Source organism: Aethalodelphis obliquidens, unplaced genomic scaffold, assembly GCF_003676395.1.
Source record: "Aethalodelphis obliquidens isolate GAN/ISIS:26980383/991018 unplaced genomic scaffold, ASM367639v1 scaffold30, whole genome shotgun sequence".
NCBI lineage: Eukaryota > Metazoa > Chordata > Mammalia > Artiodactyla > Delphinidae > Aethalodelphis > Aethalodelphis obliquidens.
Window position 1 is genome coordinate 7,799,724 of NW_020837974.1, and position 17,541 is coordinate 7,817,264.

The window sequence follows — 17,541 nt, forward strand, 5'->3', positions numbered from 1 at the left end:
TTCACCGCTCGCTGCCTCTGGCCATCAGGGGGTGGGGGGCTCGCCGGCCTTAACCGTCTCCCCCAGGAGAGCCCTGATCCGAGAGCACATCGCTTAGCCCCGAGCTGCCCGACGTGGTGGCCACCGGCCATGTGCGGCTACGAGGGACCACTTGACGTGCAGCCAGTGCAAACGGAGAGGCGGGGGATGCGCCCCTGGTTTCAAAGACTTAATGCCGACAAAGAATGTACACTATCTCATTAATAATTTTTATACTGGTTACATAGAAAGTGACAATATTTTGGGTATATCGGGTGAAGTGAAACTAAAATTGATTTCCTGTTTCTTTTTGCATCTCGAACGGAGCTGTTGAACGTCGTCAGTCACGCAGGTGGCTCGCACTCTGCTGGCAGTGCTGGCCTGGGACATGGACCCCAGCCTTGAGGGCTCACATCCAGGCGGGGCAGTCTCTCACTTGCCCGGTTCTTAACACGCTTTGAGAGATTGTTTGCTCTTTAATTTATTTGCTCACGCACCCATTCCATGCCCTGGGAGTTCCCCCTCGGTGTGACCAGCCTGTTCTAGGCAGAGGCAACAGAGGTCTTTCTGCTGACCGGCCCGTGGCCTCAGAGGGTGCCTTGTGCACCAAGCCCAGGGCCGCCCTGCAGCCCTCCCTGCTGTGCGCTGTGGGGAGCAGACTGCGTGGGGGGCCTCTCCGGGACAAGGGCCCTGGCGGGACTACAGCCAGCTTCCACAGTCCCCACCCTTCTGGATTTCAGGCCCCTCGGGCCTAGGTTCCCTCAGCAAAATATCTCCCGGCCCCGCGTTGGATGCTGGAGTTTGAGGGGGGGGGCGTGACCAAGACCCATCCCCTGCCCTCACGCGAGCCCCAGTCTGGAAGGAGGAGGGCACGTTCCTCACTCTGATCACAGCCCCCTTCACAGACTCGGGGTGAGAGGGGGCGGGAAGCGTATCCCATGCCTGACATCGGAGCCTGGCTGCTTCCGGTTCTGCAGTAGCCAATTCAGGTGTGTCGGAGGCCTTAGGGGTCCCCCTTTCAAGAGCCCGAGGGCCATCAGGTGCCACCAGCTGTCAGGTGGAGCAAGACAGGCCCTCAGCCCACGCCCAGGGCTCCCAGACCATCTGAGGCCTCCCTGGTAAGTCAAAGACCACCCGAAGCCCATGGCTTCCCACCAGCAGTTGGGAGGCAAGCACTGCGTAGAGGTTCTTATCCTTGACATGTTCATGTCTTATTTTTAAATTCGATTAATGTGAGTCTGTGGCCTTTTGAGGGGAAGATTCGCCACAGCCCCGTGCGAGCGAGGGTGCGCACCGTTAACGCTCTGTACCCCCCACCTGTGGTCAGTGTGGACCCCGGGGATGCCTGACACCTCATTCACGAGTCGCCTTCCTCACAGTCAGCCTTTTGGGCAATCAAACAGCAAACTCCATCCATCGTCTTGTGTTTGCAGTTTGTGACCAAAGTACCTCAGTGCAGTCATGCTGCCTGCTTGTCCCCTCCTGAGGGAGGCAAGGGGACTGGCCCACAGAGTCCTGAGGGCTGTTTCCACCTTCAGAGTCCTGAGGGCTGTTTCCACCTTCACGTCCCCCCCCCCCCCCACACACACACACAGAGAATCCAGGCCATGTCACCCCCTCCCGGGGACACAGTGAGCTCCCTGTGCGTAGACCTCCCAAGTAGTTACCTGCAGTGGCTGAGTTTCTCCCAAAGAAGCCAGGCTTATTCCTCGTGATGGAAACGTAGGCTTTACTGACCCTGCCTGGGGCCAGCCCGTAATCTTTCCTCCGTCACTCTTCACCCCCGGCAGCCTCTTGCCCCTCACTCTCCCTTGCGGTGTTCTATCTTATCGTCTATGTTGCCAAAAAGCACAGTGGGCTAAATGAGATAGTGCATTAGTTGCCGCTGTAACAAACTACCAGACTTGGGTGGCCGAGAACAGTGGAAGCTTGTCATCTGACAGCGCCAGAGGTCAGAGTCCAGGATGGGTTTTACCGGGCAGAGCTGCGTTCCTGTAGAGGCTCCAGCTTCTCAGGCCGCCTGCAGGCCTTGGCTCGTGCCCTCCATCTCTCGTGCCTTCCATCTCACATCGCCTCTGACTCTCACCCGCCTCCTCCCTCTCATCAGGACCGTTGTGATTACATCAGGCCCACCTGGATACTCCAGGGTCATCTCCCCAACTCAGGGTCCCTAACCTAATCACATCTGCCGAGTTCCTTTTACCACGTAACCTAACAGAGTCACAGGTTCTGGGCATGAGAACATGGACACCTTTGGGGGCCGTTACCGTGCTCACCGCACATAGCCTTATTTATTTAAGAAGAGGCTGGCAAAGAGTTTGATTATTTTTTTGCCATGGAGTTTGGTGTAAAAATAGAGAAAATGACCCAATGGAGGAACAAAAGGACTTCTCCAAGGAAGTCACCTTTAAGGACGCAACCTATAGGAAAATGAATAATCAAAGGGGAAACTATAATTCCTCTTGAGCAAATACTTTCACAGGTTACAATACAAATCAGTGTGGGTTAATTATGTTTGGCAAAGAGCTTATGGTACAACCCTGTCTGTTAAGTCACTCTGCAGTGGTGGAGATGTCCTGTGTCTTTGCGGTCCAGTGCCGTGGCCACCAGCCTCATGTGTCTACTGAGTACTTGAAATGTGGCTCCTGCAACTGAGAAGCTGAATTTTTAAATTTAATCAAGTTACATTTGAACATAAAGAGCTGGTGACAACTGTATACAACCGCATGGGCTGGAACAAGGGAGCCTCACCTGGGTCTGTAGGTAGGCGTTAGGAAGCCCTCAGTGAAGTAATTTGCAGAGTTTTCTCCCAGAGGCGAAGGTCAATAGCTGTCCTCAGATTCTTAGAAGGGCTTCCTGACACCAAAATGTCACAGGCCCCTGTCCAGAGGGAAACCACAAAGAACAGTGGAGCACAGGATACCTGGAGCCGTCGTTCCTCCTAACGCCGCAGAGCTGTGCGCTGTGGTCTCGAGCTGGATTCAGAGCGTGGGATGGAGGCCCCTTTCGTTTGGGTGCTTGGCCAGAGGAACACAAAAGGCAGTTACCAAAAGAGCAGACACCAGCGAGCCCGTGTGTACACACAGCTCAGCTCAGGGCCTGAGTAGGCCCAGGGCCGGAGCTACGTAGAGAGCTGCAGCGTTCCAGAGGCAGAGAGGCCAAGGATTCGTGTCCCCGAGCCCTCTCCTTGGCCCCTACAAAAATCCTACCTGTCTTCCCAGCTCAGATGCTGCCTCCTCTGCGACACTGCTCTTCATCTCTTTAACCTGAATTTATCCTTCCTCTTATGTTCTCCCACAGCACAGGGGCTCTTTTCCTGAAATAATGTTTTACTTTCTCCCCATGTTATGGTTGGATTGGTACACCTTTACCAATACTAGGCAGTTTTACTTGGGCGTCTGCATCGGCCTCGGAGCTTCAAGAAAACGTAGAAGCTTAGGCCTTGGCCCAGACTTGCTGAACTGGGTCTGGCACGTAGATCAGGCTCAGTAAATACCTTATATGCCCCAGCTCTCAGTAAAGGAGATGTTGCCTTATACGAGTCCTTTCAAAGTGTTTGAAGTATTTTCTCCGTTACTTCATTTTTTTTCTATTTTTTAAAAGTTGAGATAGAGTTGACATGTAAGATTGTGCAAGTTTGAGGTGTACAACATGTTGGTTTGTACAACCACTTATGTATTACAGTATAATGGCCATAGTAGCATTAGCTCACACCTTTATCACGTCACATCGTTAGTATTCCTTTTATGCTGAGAACAGTTAAGATCTAATCTCCTAGCAACTCTGAAGTTTATAATACAGCGTTGTTGACTATAATCACTGTGTTGTGTGTTAGTCAATTACTTCATTTTAAATAAGATAAAATGTTCGCAGGTTCTGAAACGGGTACTGGTGGCTTAGGATAAAATTTCCAGTGACTATCAGACATGGATTCAAAATCCATGTATCTCCCATGCATCGTGCCCCAAAGTAGCAGCTAAAATGCAGGATGGTGACCCCAATCCACTTCAGATACAAGCAAATCAAACCTACCTTATAATATTCGATGGTATTCTAAGCAAATTGTCTTAGACTGACACCAGCAAAAACTGTAGTCCACAGCACATTCAGGGAAAATAAAGCTTAGTGGTGTTCTTAAGTGAGTTCATTTAAACAACGGGGCACAGTTGGCATTATTTACGTGTATGAGGGAGGGAACGGGGCAGGAGAGGCGCCGGGATTGCTTTATGTAATGGTAACCAGCACCACATTCGAAGCAGTTTTTAGGAGACCTTAACGAATGTTTCCTTCTCTTTTCTTCTCCCATGGCTGCTTCCTGACCCACCTTCTCACTCCAGGATTTGCGCAAGCAGGTAGCGCCGCTGCTGAAGAGCTTCCAGGGGGAGGTAAGCGTTTATGTTTCTCTCGCATCCTGAGCCGCCTTCCTGTTCATCACGCTTTCTTTCTGTTCTCGTAAAGTAAGTGCCACTGGCGGAAGGTGCTTGCTTGGAGGGAGCCTCCCCAGCCGCCCCGACCCATCCACGTGCAGGTGACGGGCTCCTCAAAGTGAGGTTTCCACCGATTCCTCCATTAAAGCCCACGTGGGAGGGGAGGCGGGATTCGGGATGTCAGAAGCGGCGGAGGAATCCGGGGAGTAGTGGCCGGCGTATCGCACTTCCCACGGTGGATTGGGCTTGTTCAGACCCCAGCCTCGGAGCCCACAGACCTCCCGGAGCTCACTGGTCCCCTGAGCTGGATGGGGGCTGCAGCCACGAAGTCTCCCACACAGAAAGGATGTGCTCTGTCAGTCTGGTGCCTTCCTGCACAGCCGTGGGGGAAATAGGAACTTCACAGGCAGAAGCCACGGGGAGTAGGTTTGGGCTCAGTATAAGGAACGTTTTCTCGTGGATCCTTCCAGAGAAGGGCCAGGCAAGGTGGCAGGCAGGCGGCCAGTCATCTGAGACCTGTGTGCCCTGAATGCTGTTCGTCACAGGTTATGCGGGCGGTCTGGGTGGGTGACACGCCTGCTCCTTCTCTGCCGTTTGTGTAGACACTCGGTGAACTTCAGAAAACCAGAAACGATGTTAGTGTCGGGGGATTATTCGCTCCCCGCTTCTCCTGTAGGAACGATGACCTAGTAACAGCAGCGAGGGGGAGCAAGGCTGTTTTCAAGCCCTCTAAGGAACCCACGCCGGTGGGGCCTTAGAAATTTCGTGTCCCTGCAGCTTCCCAGCTCACAGAGAGCCCGGGAGGAGGGGCTGGATGCGGGGAAGTGAGGGGGCGAGTTGGGGAGTGCCGAGAGGCTGGGATCCCGGCCCCCCGAGCTCCCAGCAAGAGATCGGGGCTGCCGTTTGGCCAACTCTTCAGTGCGCGGGTGACAGCAGAAGGTGCGGGATTCAAGGAGGCGGCGGAGGGCGGAGGGGCGATTCCTGGACGGCGAGGGTTGCATGTGAGGGCAGCAGCCGCTGCAGATTTGAGAGCAGTGCAGGCGGGGCTCCTCTCTCTGTTTATCATTTCCTGCCGCAGGAAGTCGTCCCCCGTGCCTGGCTCCCTGAGGCACAGAAGGACATCAGTAGCCCAGGTCTCGGAAGGACTTGAATTGCCCTTTCCTCAGAATTACATGTCCAGACCCTCATCTTCTGAGTAAAGCCATCACCTTACACCTGCCCACGTGTGATCGAAGCTCTTCTTCTACCTGTTCAGCAGCTTTTGTGAGACCCATCAGCTTAGTGTTTCTCTGGTTGAAATAGCTCAGGGTGCTCTTTCTGTTGGTTGCTTGTTTTTCATTCTTTCTGAAAAATTTCCAACCTACCTAAAAGTAGAAAGACTGGTATAACGAAGGGCCGAGCACCCTTTACCCAGACTCCTCACCTGTCAGCGTTGTGCCACGTTTGCTCCCCTCCCCCCACCCCTTTGCTCAACATTTGGAAGTGAGTTGCAGCCAGCCGGCCACCCCACACCCTCAGCGGCATGGGCGTCTCCTAAAATTAAGGGCATTTCCACAGTAACCCCGAGTATCACAATTGGGAAAATAACACGAATTTCATAATATCTGATATTCTATCCAAAATCAAATTTCCCGTTACCCCTAAAATGTCTTTTATAACTGCTCTACATTGCATTTGAGGGACATATATATATATATATATATATCTTTTAATATAGACACTCTCTCCACCCCCTCACCTTTGTTACTGATTTTTTTTTAAAGAATCTAAGCCAGTTGTGTAGATTATCCCACATTCTGTTGGGGCGATGGGCTTACTTCTGGCAACATATATTAAATTAAAAATGCCTGTGAGACATCTAGGCTTCCTATTTGCCTGATTTTTTTTTAAGGCTATTTGAAAAGTAAATATTTTTATAGCACCGTTAATATCTGCCAAGCTGCTGCTAATTGCTATGTTTATGTTAAATAACGTGTGCTTTCCAATAGGCTGATTTGAGCAGAGGGGGCTAAATCCCGCTCGTTTCCGAAGCCTGAGCTTGCATAGCGGCGGGTAACTGCACGTGGGGACCACGAGTGCAGGGATGACCAGGGGCAGCGTGTCCTGATGCTTAGATGGGGCGGGACCCGTTGTTTTTCTAAAAAGCCACCTTCTCTAGTAACCAGAGGCTCATTCTCGTACCCATCACTCGAGTGTCTGCTGCTGCAGTTTTATTTATCAGATATATTCTTTGAGTTCATCCCGATGTGCTTGAGTTCCCCTAGAAGAAAGTACCGTGTGAGTGAAAAGGTAATCTTCGCCTCAGAATTTGTACAGATTTCTTCCTTACTTGAGATCCCCAAAAGAAAAAAACAAAACAAAATCAAAATAAAGTTTTCGGACAGCGAGAAATTCACAGACAGAGGCTTTTAGAATTCCCGCGTGAAGACTTCTTTATTGTGTGTCATAACGTCACGGGAAACGCTAGCCGGGCCAGGGTGCCGTTTACGCCCTTAGGTGTTTTCTCACGGTCCTCGGTGTAAATCCAGACGCCCCCCTGCCTGTGGTTTGTGGGGCCCACGTGGTTCACTAACTGCTCACCTCTCTAGGGTCCGCTCACTCCTTCCTCCTGTCCCAGCATACATGGCCATCCTGAGCCTCTGACAGGTCCTTGTGCACTGGGCGTCCTCACTGGCCCCCAGGCCTTTGCACGGCTGACCTGCTTCCTGAAACGTTCCTCTTCCTTCCTCTTTACCTGGCTCACTTCCTCAAGGAAGGTCTTCCCTGAGCCCCAAAGGATGGGCCAGGTACCCCCCCATCGTGTGCTCCGAGCTATTTGTGACACATTTGTCATCATACCCGAGAGCCACCTGTCACTTTGTCTCGGTTCTCCTTTTGTCTGTAAAATGTGTGAAGGCAGCCACTGTATGTTGTTCTGTTGGCCCTTGTGTTCCCAGCACCCAACGCAGCAAGTGAGAAGCAAAAAGTGTTTGGGCTCTCAAAGTGGTTATTGATAAATGATGGGACAGCCAGGTTCCCCCGGGGGCAGTTTCTAAAGCACTTTGCCTCTCTCCTTTCTTCAGGATCTGTTGCTGTTCATAAGGTGAGAGGGACCCTGGAAGGTATGCTCGGGAAATACCTTTAGAAGAAACTAGGAAATAACGATTTGTTGCCCTTGATTGAAAGGTTTGGGATCATACAGTCATAATGGTTATTCATAATTGTTATAGCAAAGTCATCAGGTTTAACTCTTACACCCAGCCAGCTGATTGGCGAGGCAGAGGTGGGGAGGGTCAGTCCAATTTAAGGTTTATTTTAGTCCAGTAATCAGGCAGTCCCTTCAGTGAAGTGACAGTCACACTGTCTAGGAAGACGCTAAGTCTTTCAAATTGCCTCCCCCGCTCCTGGCTCCTCTCCCTGAGGAGGGTCCTCGTGAAGAGGTTGGGGGTGAGGAGTCGGCTTAGGCCCCACTTCTCTTGGCTGTAGGGGAGCTGCGTATTTAACCCAGGTGTCCTCAGGGAGGAAAATCCTCTTAAGAAATAACTTAGTTGCTTATATTAGAGGGGAAATAAAAGACTAAAAATCCATGAGCTTAGCATCCAGCTTAAAAAGTTATAAAAGCGTGATAGAATAAGCTCAAAGAAAAGAGGAGGAAGTAAATAAAAAGCGCAGTAATAGTGTATAAACTAAACTGAATGAAAAAGAAGGAAAGACCCAGGAAAGAAATAGCCCAGAAGTTGGTTCTTTGAAAAAACTACTACAGTAGACAAACCACCTTCCTAAATCAAGGGGAAAAAGGTTGGGAAGGAAAACAGGGTAACTTCGCAGCTGCAGCAGAGATTAAAGAGATAGTAAGGGAATATTATAATCAATTTTATGCCAATGAATGTTAAAACCTAGGCAAAATAGACAAATTTCTGGTATGCTGTGATGTACCAAAGCTGATTAAAGAAGAAGTAGAAAATCTGAATAGCCTTATAACTATTGCAGAAATATTTCCACAAGGTCTAGACAGTTTTATGGGAGAGTCCTATCAGTCATTCATGAAACAGATAGTTCTCTTCTTTTGCACTTTGGGAAAATTTCTTTTCCTTCAGAAAACAGAAAAAGAGAACACTTCCTAACTCATTTTATGAAGCTAGTGTAACCTTCATACCAAAACCAGACAGGAACAGTATAAGAAAAGAAAATTAAAACCTGTCTTGTTTATGAATAGATATGCAGAAGTCTTTAAAAAAGTATCAATAAGTTGACTCCATCAAGCCCCATGTATCCCAAGAACGCTGTGTGGTTTAACAGAAAAAATTAGTTATGCAAGTTAGTAATAACCATTCTCAGATTAAAAAGGAAAAATCTCAAAAGTTACAGGAAAAGAATTTAGTAAATTTCAACATTCATTCACTATTTAAAAAAAAAAAAAACTACCAGCAAACCAGGAATAGAGGGGAAATTTGTTAACCTGGGAAAAGGCATTTATCAAAAACCTACATCAGTCGTCATATTCAGTGATGTTAAAAACATTCCCTATGAAATCAGGAACAAGACAAAAATGGCTACTGTTGCCACTTTTATTTAACATTGTACTGGAAGTCTTAGAAGACTAGTCTTCATGGAAGACTAGAAAAGGAAATAAAGTACAAGTATTAGAGCAGAAGAAATAAAACTGTCATTTTTCAGGTGAGCCTCAATTATGTAACAAGGTTACTAGATACAAGATCAATGTAAAAAAGTAATTGCATATCTCTACATCAATAGGAAACTGAAAAAGGATACCACTGCAGATAGCAACAAAAAAATAAAGGATACCTAGAAGTAAATATGACAACACATAGGAACTCATTCTGGAGAAAAGTATAACATTCTTATTGAACAATATTAAAGAAGAGTTAAATGGAGAAAGTCAAGGTGTTCAAGGAAAGAAATTCCCACTACTGTATTATTAAAGACATCAGTTTTCCCCAAATTGATGATAGAGTGAGTCATTGTAGTTTCAATCAAAATTCTAATAATATTTTTCATGAAACTTGAAAAGCTGATTCCAAAATTTATATGCAAGAGCAAATGGTCAATAATGACAAAGATAATAGTAAATAAGAATAAGACAGAGAATTTGCCCAACCAGATTATCAAAGCTACAGTAATTGGCACAGGGACAGATAAATACACCAGTGGGACGTAGTAAAGAAATCAGGAACTGACCTGTGCACATACAGAAGCCAAATATATTGCAAACATGGCATTGCAGATCAGTGAGGAAAGCGTGGACTTTTCAATAAACGGTCTCCTGACCATTGGTTATCCTTATGGAATTAAATGAAATTAGATCCCTACCTCACACCATATGCAAACACAAATTACAGGTAAAGACTTAAGGTAAAACTTTCAACCTTCCAGAAGAAAATATAGAATATGATGACCTTAGGTTGGGTAGGATTTCTTAAACAGGAAACCATAAAGGAAGACATTGTTACATTCAACTACATTAAAATTTTAAAGTAATAGCTTTCTTTTTCTCATGGAAAGACAGCCTAAATGAAGTGAAAGGCCAGCCCAGTGCTGCCAGCTCAGTTTCACCTTTATGAACCAGGAAAGGGCGCCGCCTCCCTCAAGACATTTTCCTTATCTGTTGGAAACTTATCATAATAAAGATTCAAACCTATCTGAACGTTTTTTCATAATAAAGATCAAATGCCCCTGATGTGAATGTTGCCCCCTTGGACCATACTGTGAACCCATCATACATGGGGCAGTTGCCACGCACATAGCCGCCAAAGGATTAGTATTCAGGAATTTTTTTTTTTTAACTTTTACCTATTAATAAGAAAAAAAACATACATCCCAATAGGAAAATGGGCAAAACCATGAACAGCGTTCTCAGAAGAGAAAATCAGAATGGTCAGTACACATGTGAAGAGATGCTCAACCGTATAATCAAGGAAACACAAATTAAAATAATCTAAACGCACCTTATGCGTATCTACCAGGCTGGCCAAAATTCAAAAGTCAAGATAAGTGAAGAAACGGGTGCAACCTTTCTGAAAACCTATCTGGCATCAGATTCTCCAGCTGAAGAAGTACGTATACTTTGACAGAGCATTTCCACTCCCAGACATACACCCTAAATGAGCTTAAACATGGGCCCCAGGAAACAAGGTGAGGAATGTTTGCAAATGATAAACAAGTGGAAACAACCCGCTTTCCATCAGCAGTAGGAAGAATAAGTAAAGAACGATGTAGTCGTACGGTGGAATACAACACAGCAGGGGAAAGTGAATGAAATGCAAAATGGTGCAATACTGAGCTGATACTGTTTAAGATGCATTTGTATTGTTATATGATAGAACCATAACGAGAAGGTTAAACAGGAAATCCAGAACAGAGGTTGCCGCATATAGGCACAAAGGTGGTTTCAAAGGTCATGGGAATGTTGTCACTCACAGGTGTTCATTTTGTGATCTGTAATTTACGTACTCTTTTGTAAGTATGAACTACTTCTTTCCAAAAGAGAGAATCGTGCTTACAAGGCAGTAGCTACATAATTCTATTTTTGCATGTCAGAAGCTGAGTATTATTTTCTCCCATCTCTTTGCATTTTTCTTCTGTGATAAAGCACGTTTGTGAAGCTGTTCAAAATGGCATTTGTGGGACAGTTAGCAAGCGCTGTGTTCAGTGCTTCTCAGGCATGTGCTGCCCGGTCTTCGCCATCCCGGAAAGGAGCCGCTGCTTTGACCTTCCTGCCAGCGGATCTCCAAAGCTGTATCCGTCTCTCCTGTTGGCTCCCACTGTGGGAGGACGTGCCCCTTCCTCAAACACTGGTTCCCCCACCACCCCGGGGCTTGGAGCCCAGCTCCTGCTTTCTCAGGAACCACAGTCCTGCAGGGACCCCCTCCTGTGTCTTCAGTCTCTGCTAGTTCCTGGAGTGTTCTCAGCAGCATTCCTACAAGTGGAGGTAGGGAGGGAGACAGACTCCTTTCTCCCCCAGGCGCTCGGCCAAGGTTCTCCAGAGAGCCGTCCGTCCATCCTGTGTGTATACACACCCCTGTCTGGCGTCCACCCTGCTCTTCCTTGACCCTTTAAGTCCTCAGCTCTCTTACCCCAGTGACATTCAGCCCACCCGACCCTCTCGTGATAACCTCTTCTTTTGATATCCCGTGATGCTGTGCCCGCTGAGTTTTCTGTTCACTTCTCTGCCTATTGATTTTTAGTCTCCTTGGGCTGTTCCTCCTTTTCCCTTCAGACCTCTGAAGAACAGCCTTCTTTGCTGTATCATCTCTCAGGATCTGCCTGCGGAAAACTCAGCTTTCTCTCTCTAACTTGGTCTTCTCTTTGGAGTCCCAGCTCCTTCGAGAATGCCTGTGTGACACGACCTCGCCGTTTTCCGCAGGAAAGACTTCTTAACCCACAACCCACCTCCCCTTCTCTGGCTTCCGTGCCTGCTGAAGTTCCCTCCTCCTCCGACCTTCACCTTCTTGGGCATAACGCCCCAGGGGGCCTGGCCGCCTCAGGTGGAAATCCAGGCCTCCTCTCTCCCATGCCCCCACCTCCTCCATCCCATCTCCAGAGTGCACCGTCGCCGTCTCCCACATGCTTGTCCAGTGCCGTGTCGTGTGTCACCGAGACCAGTGGTTCCCTAACTGGTCTCTGTTCCCCCTCTTACCCACCCTACCCCCTCCTCTCCTCTGTGCATCAGCAAGGATTGGGTCCTTCCTTGCTTCCAGGGCCTCTCCAGAGCCCTGGGCCTTCGGGGTGCCCTGGCCTGGCCGCTGCCTGCCTCCCAGCCCCAGCTGTTCCCCCAACCCCCCGACCAGCCCTCTCCTACTCACCTGTAGGGCTCGCCTCAGGTGTCACCCCTCACAGAGGTGTCCTCTGACGGTCAGTCCAAACTGAGGCCCCTTTATTTCTCTTGTAGCAAGTTGTTCCGTTCAGAGTGCCTTCCTCTGTGCATGTGAGCTTTCACGTCCGCCACTCTCTCTAGATTTTCCATCTGTGTTGGCCTCCTCTCTATACCTAGACCTGGCCCCGTTGAGCATGCGGTAGGTGCCCGTTGGATGGGTGGGTAGAAGCAGCATCCTCGTTTCACAGATGAGGAGACTCAGCCCAGCAGGTAAGTAAGGCACCCATCGTCACGTGGGTGATAACGGCGGGCCTGGGCTGTCTGGCCTCCCAGACCGTGTTCTCCAGTGATGGTGCTTGGGGAGTGGGGAGGTGGCGCCCTCTGCCCCTCCATCCTCTCAGTCAGCTCCCTGGGCTTTGATAAGGACAGTTGATGTTCATTTAGCATAAAGCGCTTGGCAAACACAACTTAAGGCTTCCTCCCCTTCCAACCAGCCCCTCCTGTATCAGATCTGGTGCCGCATGCCTGGTCCCCGTAGACATAAATATCCATAACTGTGTGCAGATCCTGTGCCCCTTGGGGGAGTGGGGTGCGTGTTAACCGATGTCGCAGTGTCACCTGCTGACGTGGCCCACGGGAGGGACCAAGCCATCATTTGGAGCTTTCCTTTATACCGAAGGTCCACCGTATACATAGCGCCAGTGGTATTCAGAGCCTCAGTCTGGCCGTGTGAGACCCCACGTGGGCTCTGATGCTGAGTTTCACTCTCTCTGTTCATTTCTTCATTCAGTAAAACCCCCGAGAGCCGACTGTGTGCAGCTCTGGGCCAAATAGGAGCTGAGGGCGCAGCCGTGGATACAGTTGACAGGCGCCTGTGTCCTAGTGAAGGGACCCAGGAGTGATGTCAGATGGTGACAGTGCTGTGGGGGAAGTGACAGGAACGGAGAAGCGCAGGCTCCTCCAGAGACGGTCCTCATGGGAGGTGACGTTGGGGGAAGACCTGCGTGATGAGAAGGGCCAGCCAAGCACGGAGCTGGGAGTGTCGGGCAGAGCGGGGAGGTGCCAAGGCCCCGAGGAGGGACAGTGCTCGGGATGAGTGGGGACCGGAAAGGAGGCCCGCGTGCGGGGGTGGGGGGGCTGGGCCGAGGGAGCGAGGAAGCCAGGCCAGAGCCGCCAGCGTGCGGCGGGTGGGCAGGGGTCTCACGGGCCACGAGATGGGAAACTGCCTTGAAAGCCTCTCGTCCAAAGACGTCTGAGTGCGGGGTAAAGCAAAGGACTGTGCACACCTGCAGGTCCGTCTGATAGATTTAATAAAAAAAAACAGACGAAATGGATTGAGTTGTGTAAATAGTCCATGAATTAGTTAAAAGTGACTGAGTTTCCAGGGTGCCCTGTGGCCTGGGTCTGTTGTCCTGTCACACATTTATGCGTTCAGATCTAAAGGCCACGGCTAAATAAAGCCAGGAGGTCCGAGTGCTTTACTCCCAAGGACAGTTCGCAGGGGGTTAGAGGCGCTGCGCGCCGGCCCAGGCGCTGCCGCTCCGTCTGCTGTGAACTCGCGCGGCTCCTGGGCCTCTTTCCGTCTGACTCTGCGCATCTGTAAAGCGAGTGGGTGAGCGAGGGAGTCGGCAGGGGGCGCTGCGGCTCTGAGGTCCCGTGCGGCTCAGTGGCCGGGTGCGTGGGTTGACCATCAGCGGAACGGCAGAGGGGACATTTTCCAGCAATCACATCTGTTCCTTGAAGGAGCGGCCGTTCAAGGTAGCGAGTTTCCCGTTACTGGGAGTGTTCAGACAAAGGCCGGGGGACCCCCTGTCAGGGATTTTCAGCTCCTACCCAGTCTTCAAGGCCCAACCCAAACTTTGGCGCCTCCCAGTCATCTCAGGGTACCCTCGCCGGAAACAAACCCTTCCCTCCTCATCTCTGGGGGGGCTTCGTTTGTATCTGTCTTGTGATTTTTGAGCCTGGAGACATTGCCTTTATTTTCTAGTTACTGGAACACAGTTTAACTAGCGCTATACCAAGCCTTATGCTTCTGAAATCTAGATGATAGGGACTGTGTGTGTTACACATGCACACACACGCGTACTCATGTCCCCATCATACCTGTACTCAGCAAGTACCACGTTAAGCGTTGTGGGCAGGCTGGTAGTCGAGAAAATTGGGCCAGACAGGTGGGTCCCAAAGCTGGTCCCCGGATAGCCCAGCCGGCTGCCTGAGAATCACCCACACGTTTCCAGAAATACAGCCCCCCGGGCTCCTCCCTCCAAGGTTCTGATTCAGCAGACTGGGGAGGGGACCTAAGAATCTGTCCTTTTACAAAGTCCCCACTGATTCTCACGCGTGGCTGATTGTAGGACCCACGGGCCAGGCTCTCCCCAAGGGCAGTTCCTCTAGGTCAAGTTCTGGGTCTGAGCGCCCGCTCGAGCACCCTTGATCCGTGTGTCAGGAGCTCCGTGATTTCGCTTTAAAATGTATTTCCAGGCGTCATGCCCTTGGCTTCCGCTCCGGCCAGGCTGGTCTATTTACCGTCACCGAACATGCCTCGTGGTTTCCTGCCTCTGCCCTTTTCCTAAAGTCACGGCCTCCGCTATTATAACCTTTTGCTCTTCCTCACCTATAAAGATCATTTCCATCCTTTAAGACCGAGCTACAAGTCTGCCTCCTTCGTTCCTTTTGCAGACCATCTCAGCCTGCTGCTAACTTTTTCCTTTCAAGGGCCTGCATCTTCTCCCCGACTGTGTATCTCCCTCTTTGCCTGACCGAGCTGGTTGAGGGAGGTATTCGCAGCTGAAGTTTCCTCCCTCTTACCTTCTCCTCGTCAGCAAAGACTCACCGAGTCCTGTGTTTGAGGCTTTGCACCAGGTTCCTAGTGACCCACAAGAAAAGTAAGGTGGCCTCCCCTCCCTGGGGCCCCAAAGGCATCTGCCAGTTTGAGCCCAGTGTCCCTCCCCCTTTTTTTTAAATTTTTATTTTATATTGGAGTACAGTTGATTAGCAGTGTTGTCTTAGGACTTCCCTGGTGGTGCAGTGGTTAGGAATCCACCTGCCAATGCAGGGGACATGGGTTTGAGCCCTGGTCTGGGAAGATCCCACATGCCACGGAGCAACTAAGCCCGCGCGCCACAACTACTGAAGCCCGCACGCCTAGAGCCCGTGCTCCGCGACAAGAGAAGCCACCACAATGAGAAGCCCATGCACCACAACGAAGAGTAGCCCCTGCTCACCACAACTAGAGAAAGCCTGCGCGTACCAACGAAGACCCAACGCAGCCAAAAATAAAATAGATAAAATTTATTCACAAAACAAAACAATGTTGTCTTAGTTTCAGATGTACAGCAAAGTGATTCAGTTATACATATACATGTATCTGTTCTTTTCCAAATTCTTTTCCCATTTAAGCTACTACAGAATATTGAGCAGAGTTCTCTGTGCTCCACAGTAGGTCCTTGTTGGTTATCTGTTTTAAATATAGCAGTGTGTACATGTCAATCCCAAACTCTCAATCTGTCCTTCCCCCCTGGTAACTGTAAGTTTGTTCTCTAAGTCTGTGAGTCTGTTTCTGTTTTGTAAATAAGTTCATTTGACAGGTGAGCACAGGGCGGGCCAGGCACCCTGAGGACACGGCAGGCTCTGGCTGGAGGTCAGGGGAGGCTGCCGTCCTGACCCATTTCCAGGGGAACTTCCTTCTCAGCCAACACGACCATCTTCAGACTCTTGGGCCTTTTTACGCGCCTGGTAGTCAGGGTGACTGTGGTGGCAGTGGTGACGGTCGTGGCAGTGACGACGACCGTGTGTTTTAACTCTCTTCCTCCGAAGCCCAGCGGCCTGGTGGCTGCGGCGTCTTCCTGTAGGCCCTCTCCATGATGGCTCAATTAGGGGAGCAGTAGGACTGTGGTTCAGTGTTCAGGCCAGCTTCCTAACTGAAAACACATTTTCTCCTGCAAAGCTGCAGCTGGTTTGGTTCTGCTCATGCAGAAAAGGATATAACCTTGCATAACATAGGAAATGAACGGTTGAGAGAGAAGCCAAATTCAATTTCAGTCAGATACGTTGAGGCTAAGCCCGTGATCTATGGAAGCCGGTGAGCGAGCCGAGCGCACGTGGAGGGGGTGCGCTCGGCAGCCCATTCATCACGGCCGCCCGCCCGGTGCTGCCTCCGCCGCCGCCGCCTGCGCCACCGCGCCCGCTGCGCCTGGGCCGTGGCTGGACCGCAGCCAAGCGCTCCAGAAGTTAACCTCTTAAAGACCTGGGGCTGCTTTCTGTTGAATAAATGTAATTTTGTGGTCAGAAAGAAATGCTTGTGATGGAGCCGGAGCTTTGAAAACAACAGCCCGCCAAAGCTATTACAAATTGCTCCGCGCCGGGGAAGCCAACAGCACACATGAAGATTCCGAGGGTACGGCAAATTGATTTCGGCCCAGAGCTCTGCAGCTCTTCAATAAAAGTCCTATTAAGCCATTGTATGTAATGAACAATCCAGAGCAAATCTAATATTTTCAGCAGATAATTATTTTTAACATCCTCTCGGTAACCGTCGGCAGAGTTCGTGGATGTTTACAGCGCACAGCCGCGCGGCAGGCCCTCCCCGGCCTTCCTTGGCTTCTCTGCCAGAGGACCCGCGTCAAGTGTCCTTGGACGTGGTGCTCCCTGAGGGTCCAACGGCAGACCCTGCTCCGGAACAAGGCCACGGAGGGCTCCGGGCTGCTCTCCCAGGGCCTGGCGCCCAGTAGTTGCCTGGGAAATGTTTGTTGAAATGAACTGAGTTGAAATGCAGAAAAGGGAGCTCAAAGAGCTCTAGAATAAATTAGTAAGAAGATACGCTGGCAAAGCTGACTCAGAACCTGAGGCTCTAGAGATCACAGGGTCACAGGTAATTAATTCGAGGCCCCACGTGACAGAGGGACTGGTGCCAGTGCCCAGAGGAGCCCCAGGACTTGCCCAATTGTACTTACATTCCCTGACAGCTCGGGAAAGAGGGTCTGTATCAGGGAACCCACACCGATGGAGCCACCAAAGTGATCTTGTAGCCAGCCGGGTGGGGGTCACTTCGGCAAGGGCCACCACACGCTCCTGGACCGCTCCGCTGCTCTGTTTGTAGCCAAGCTGTGATCCTGGTCATGCTGAATTATGTCATTCTCCCAGACCATGAGCTTCTGGAGGACAGGGTCTACTCATTCATTCTTTCATTCAGTGAGTGTTTACTGAACATCTACTGTGTGCCAGACAAGACCCGAACTAGACCCTAGTATGTGGTTCTAGGTAATTAACTCAGATGCGGCTCTC

General features: G+C 50.1%; 1 protein-coding gene across 11 annotated transcripts in view; it reads left to right on the forward strand.

The window, feature by feature from the left end:
• The window catches only part of CUX1 (cut like homeobox 1), a 372,932-nt gene that overhangs the window by 168,527 nt on the left and 186,864 nt on the right, over window positions 1–17,541 (forward strand). For 10 of the 11 annotated variants that reach the window (XM_027126061.1, XM_027126065.1, XM_027126068.1 and 7 more), the window contains exon 3: window positions 4,356–4,403. The exons of the other annotated variant lie outside the window; for it this stretch is intronic. In XM_027126061.1, the coding sequence (XP_026981862.1) occupies window positions 4,356–4,403 (48 nt within the window). The remainder of the gene's footprint in view (window positions 1–4,355; window positions 4,404–17,541) is intronic. 11 annotated transcript variants of the gene reach the window in all.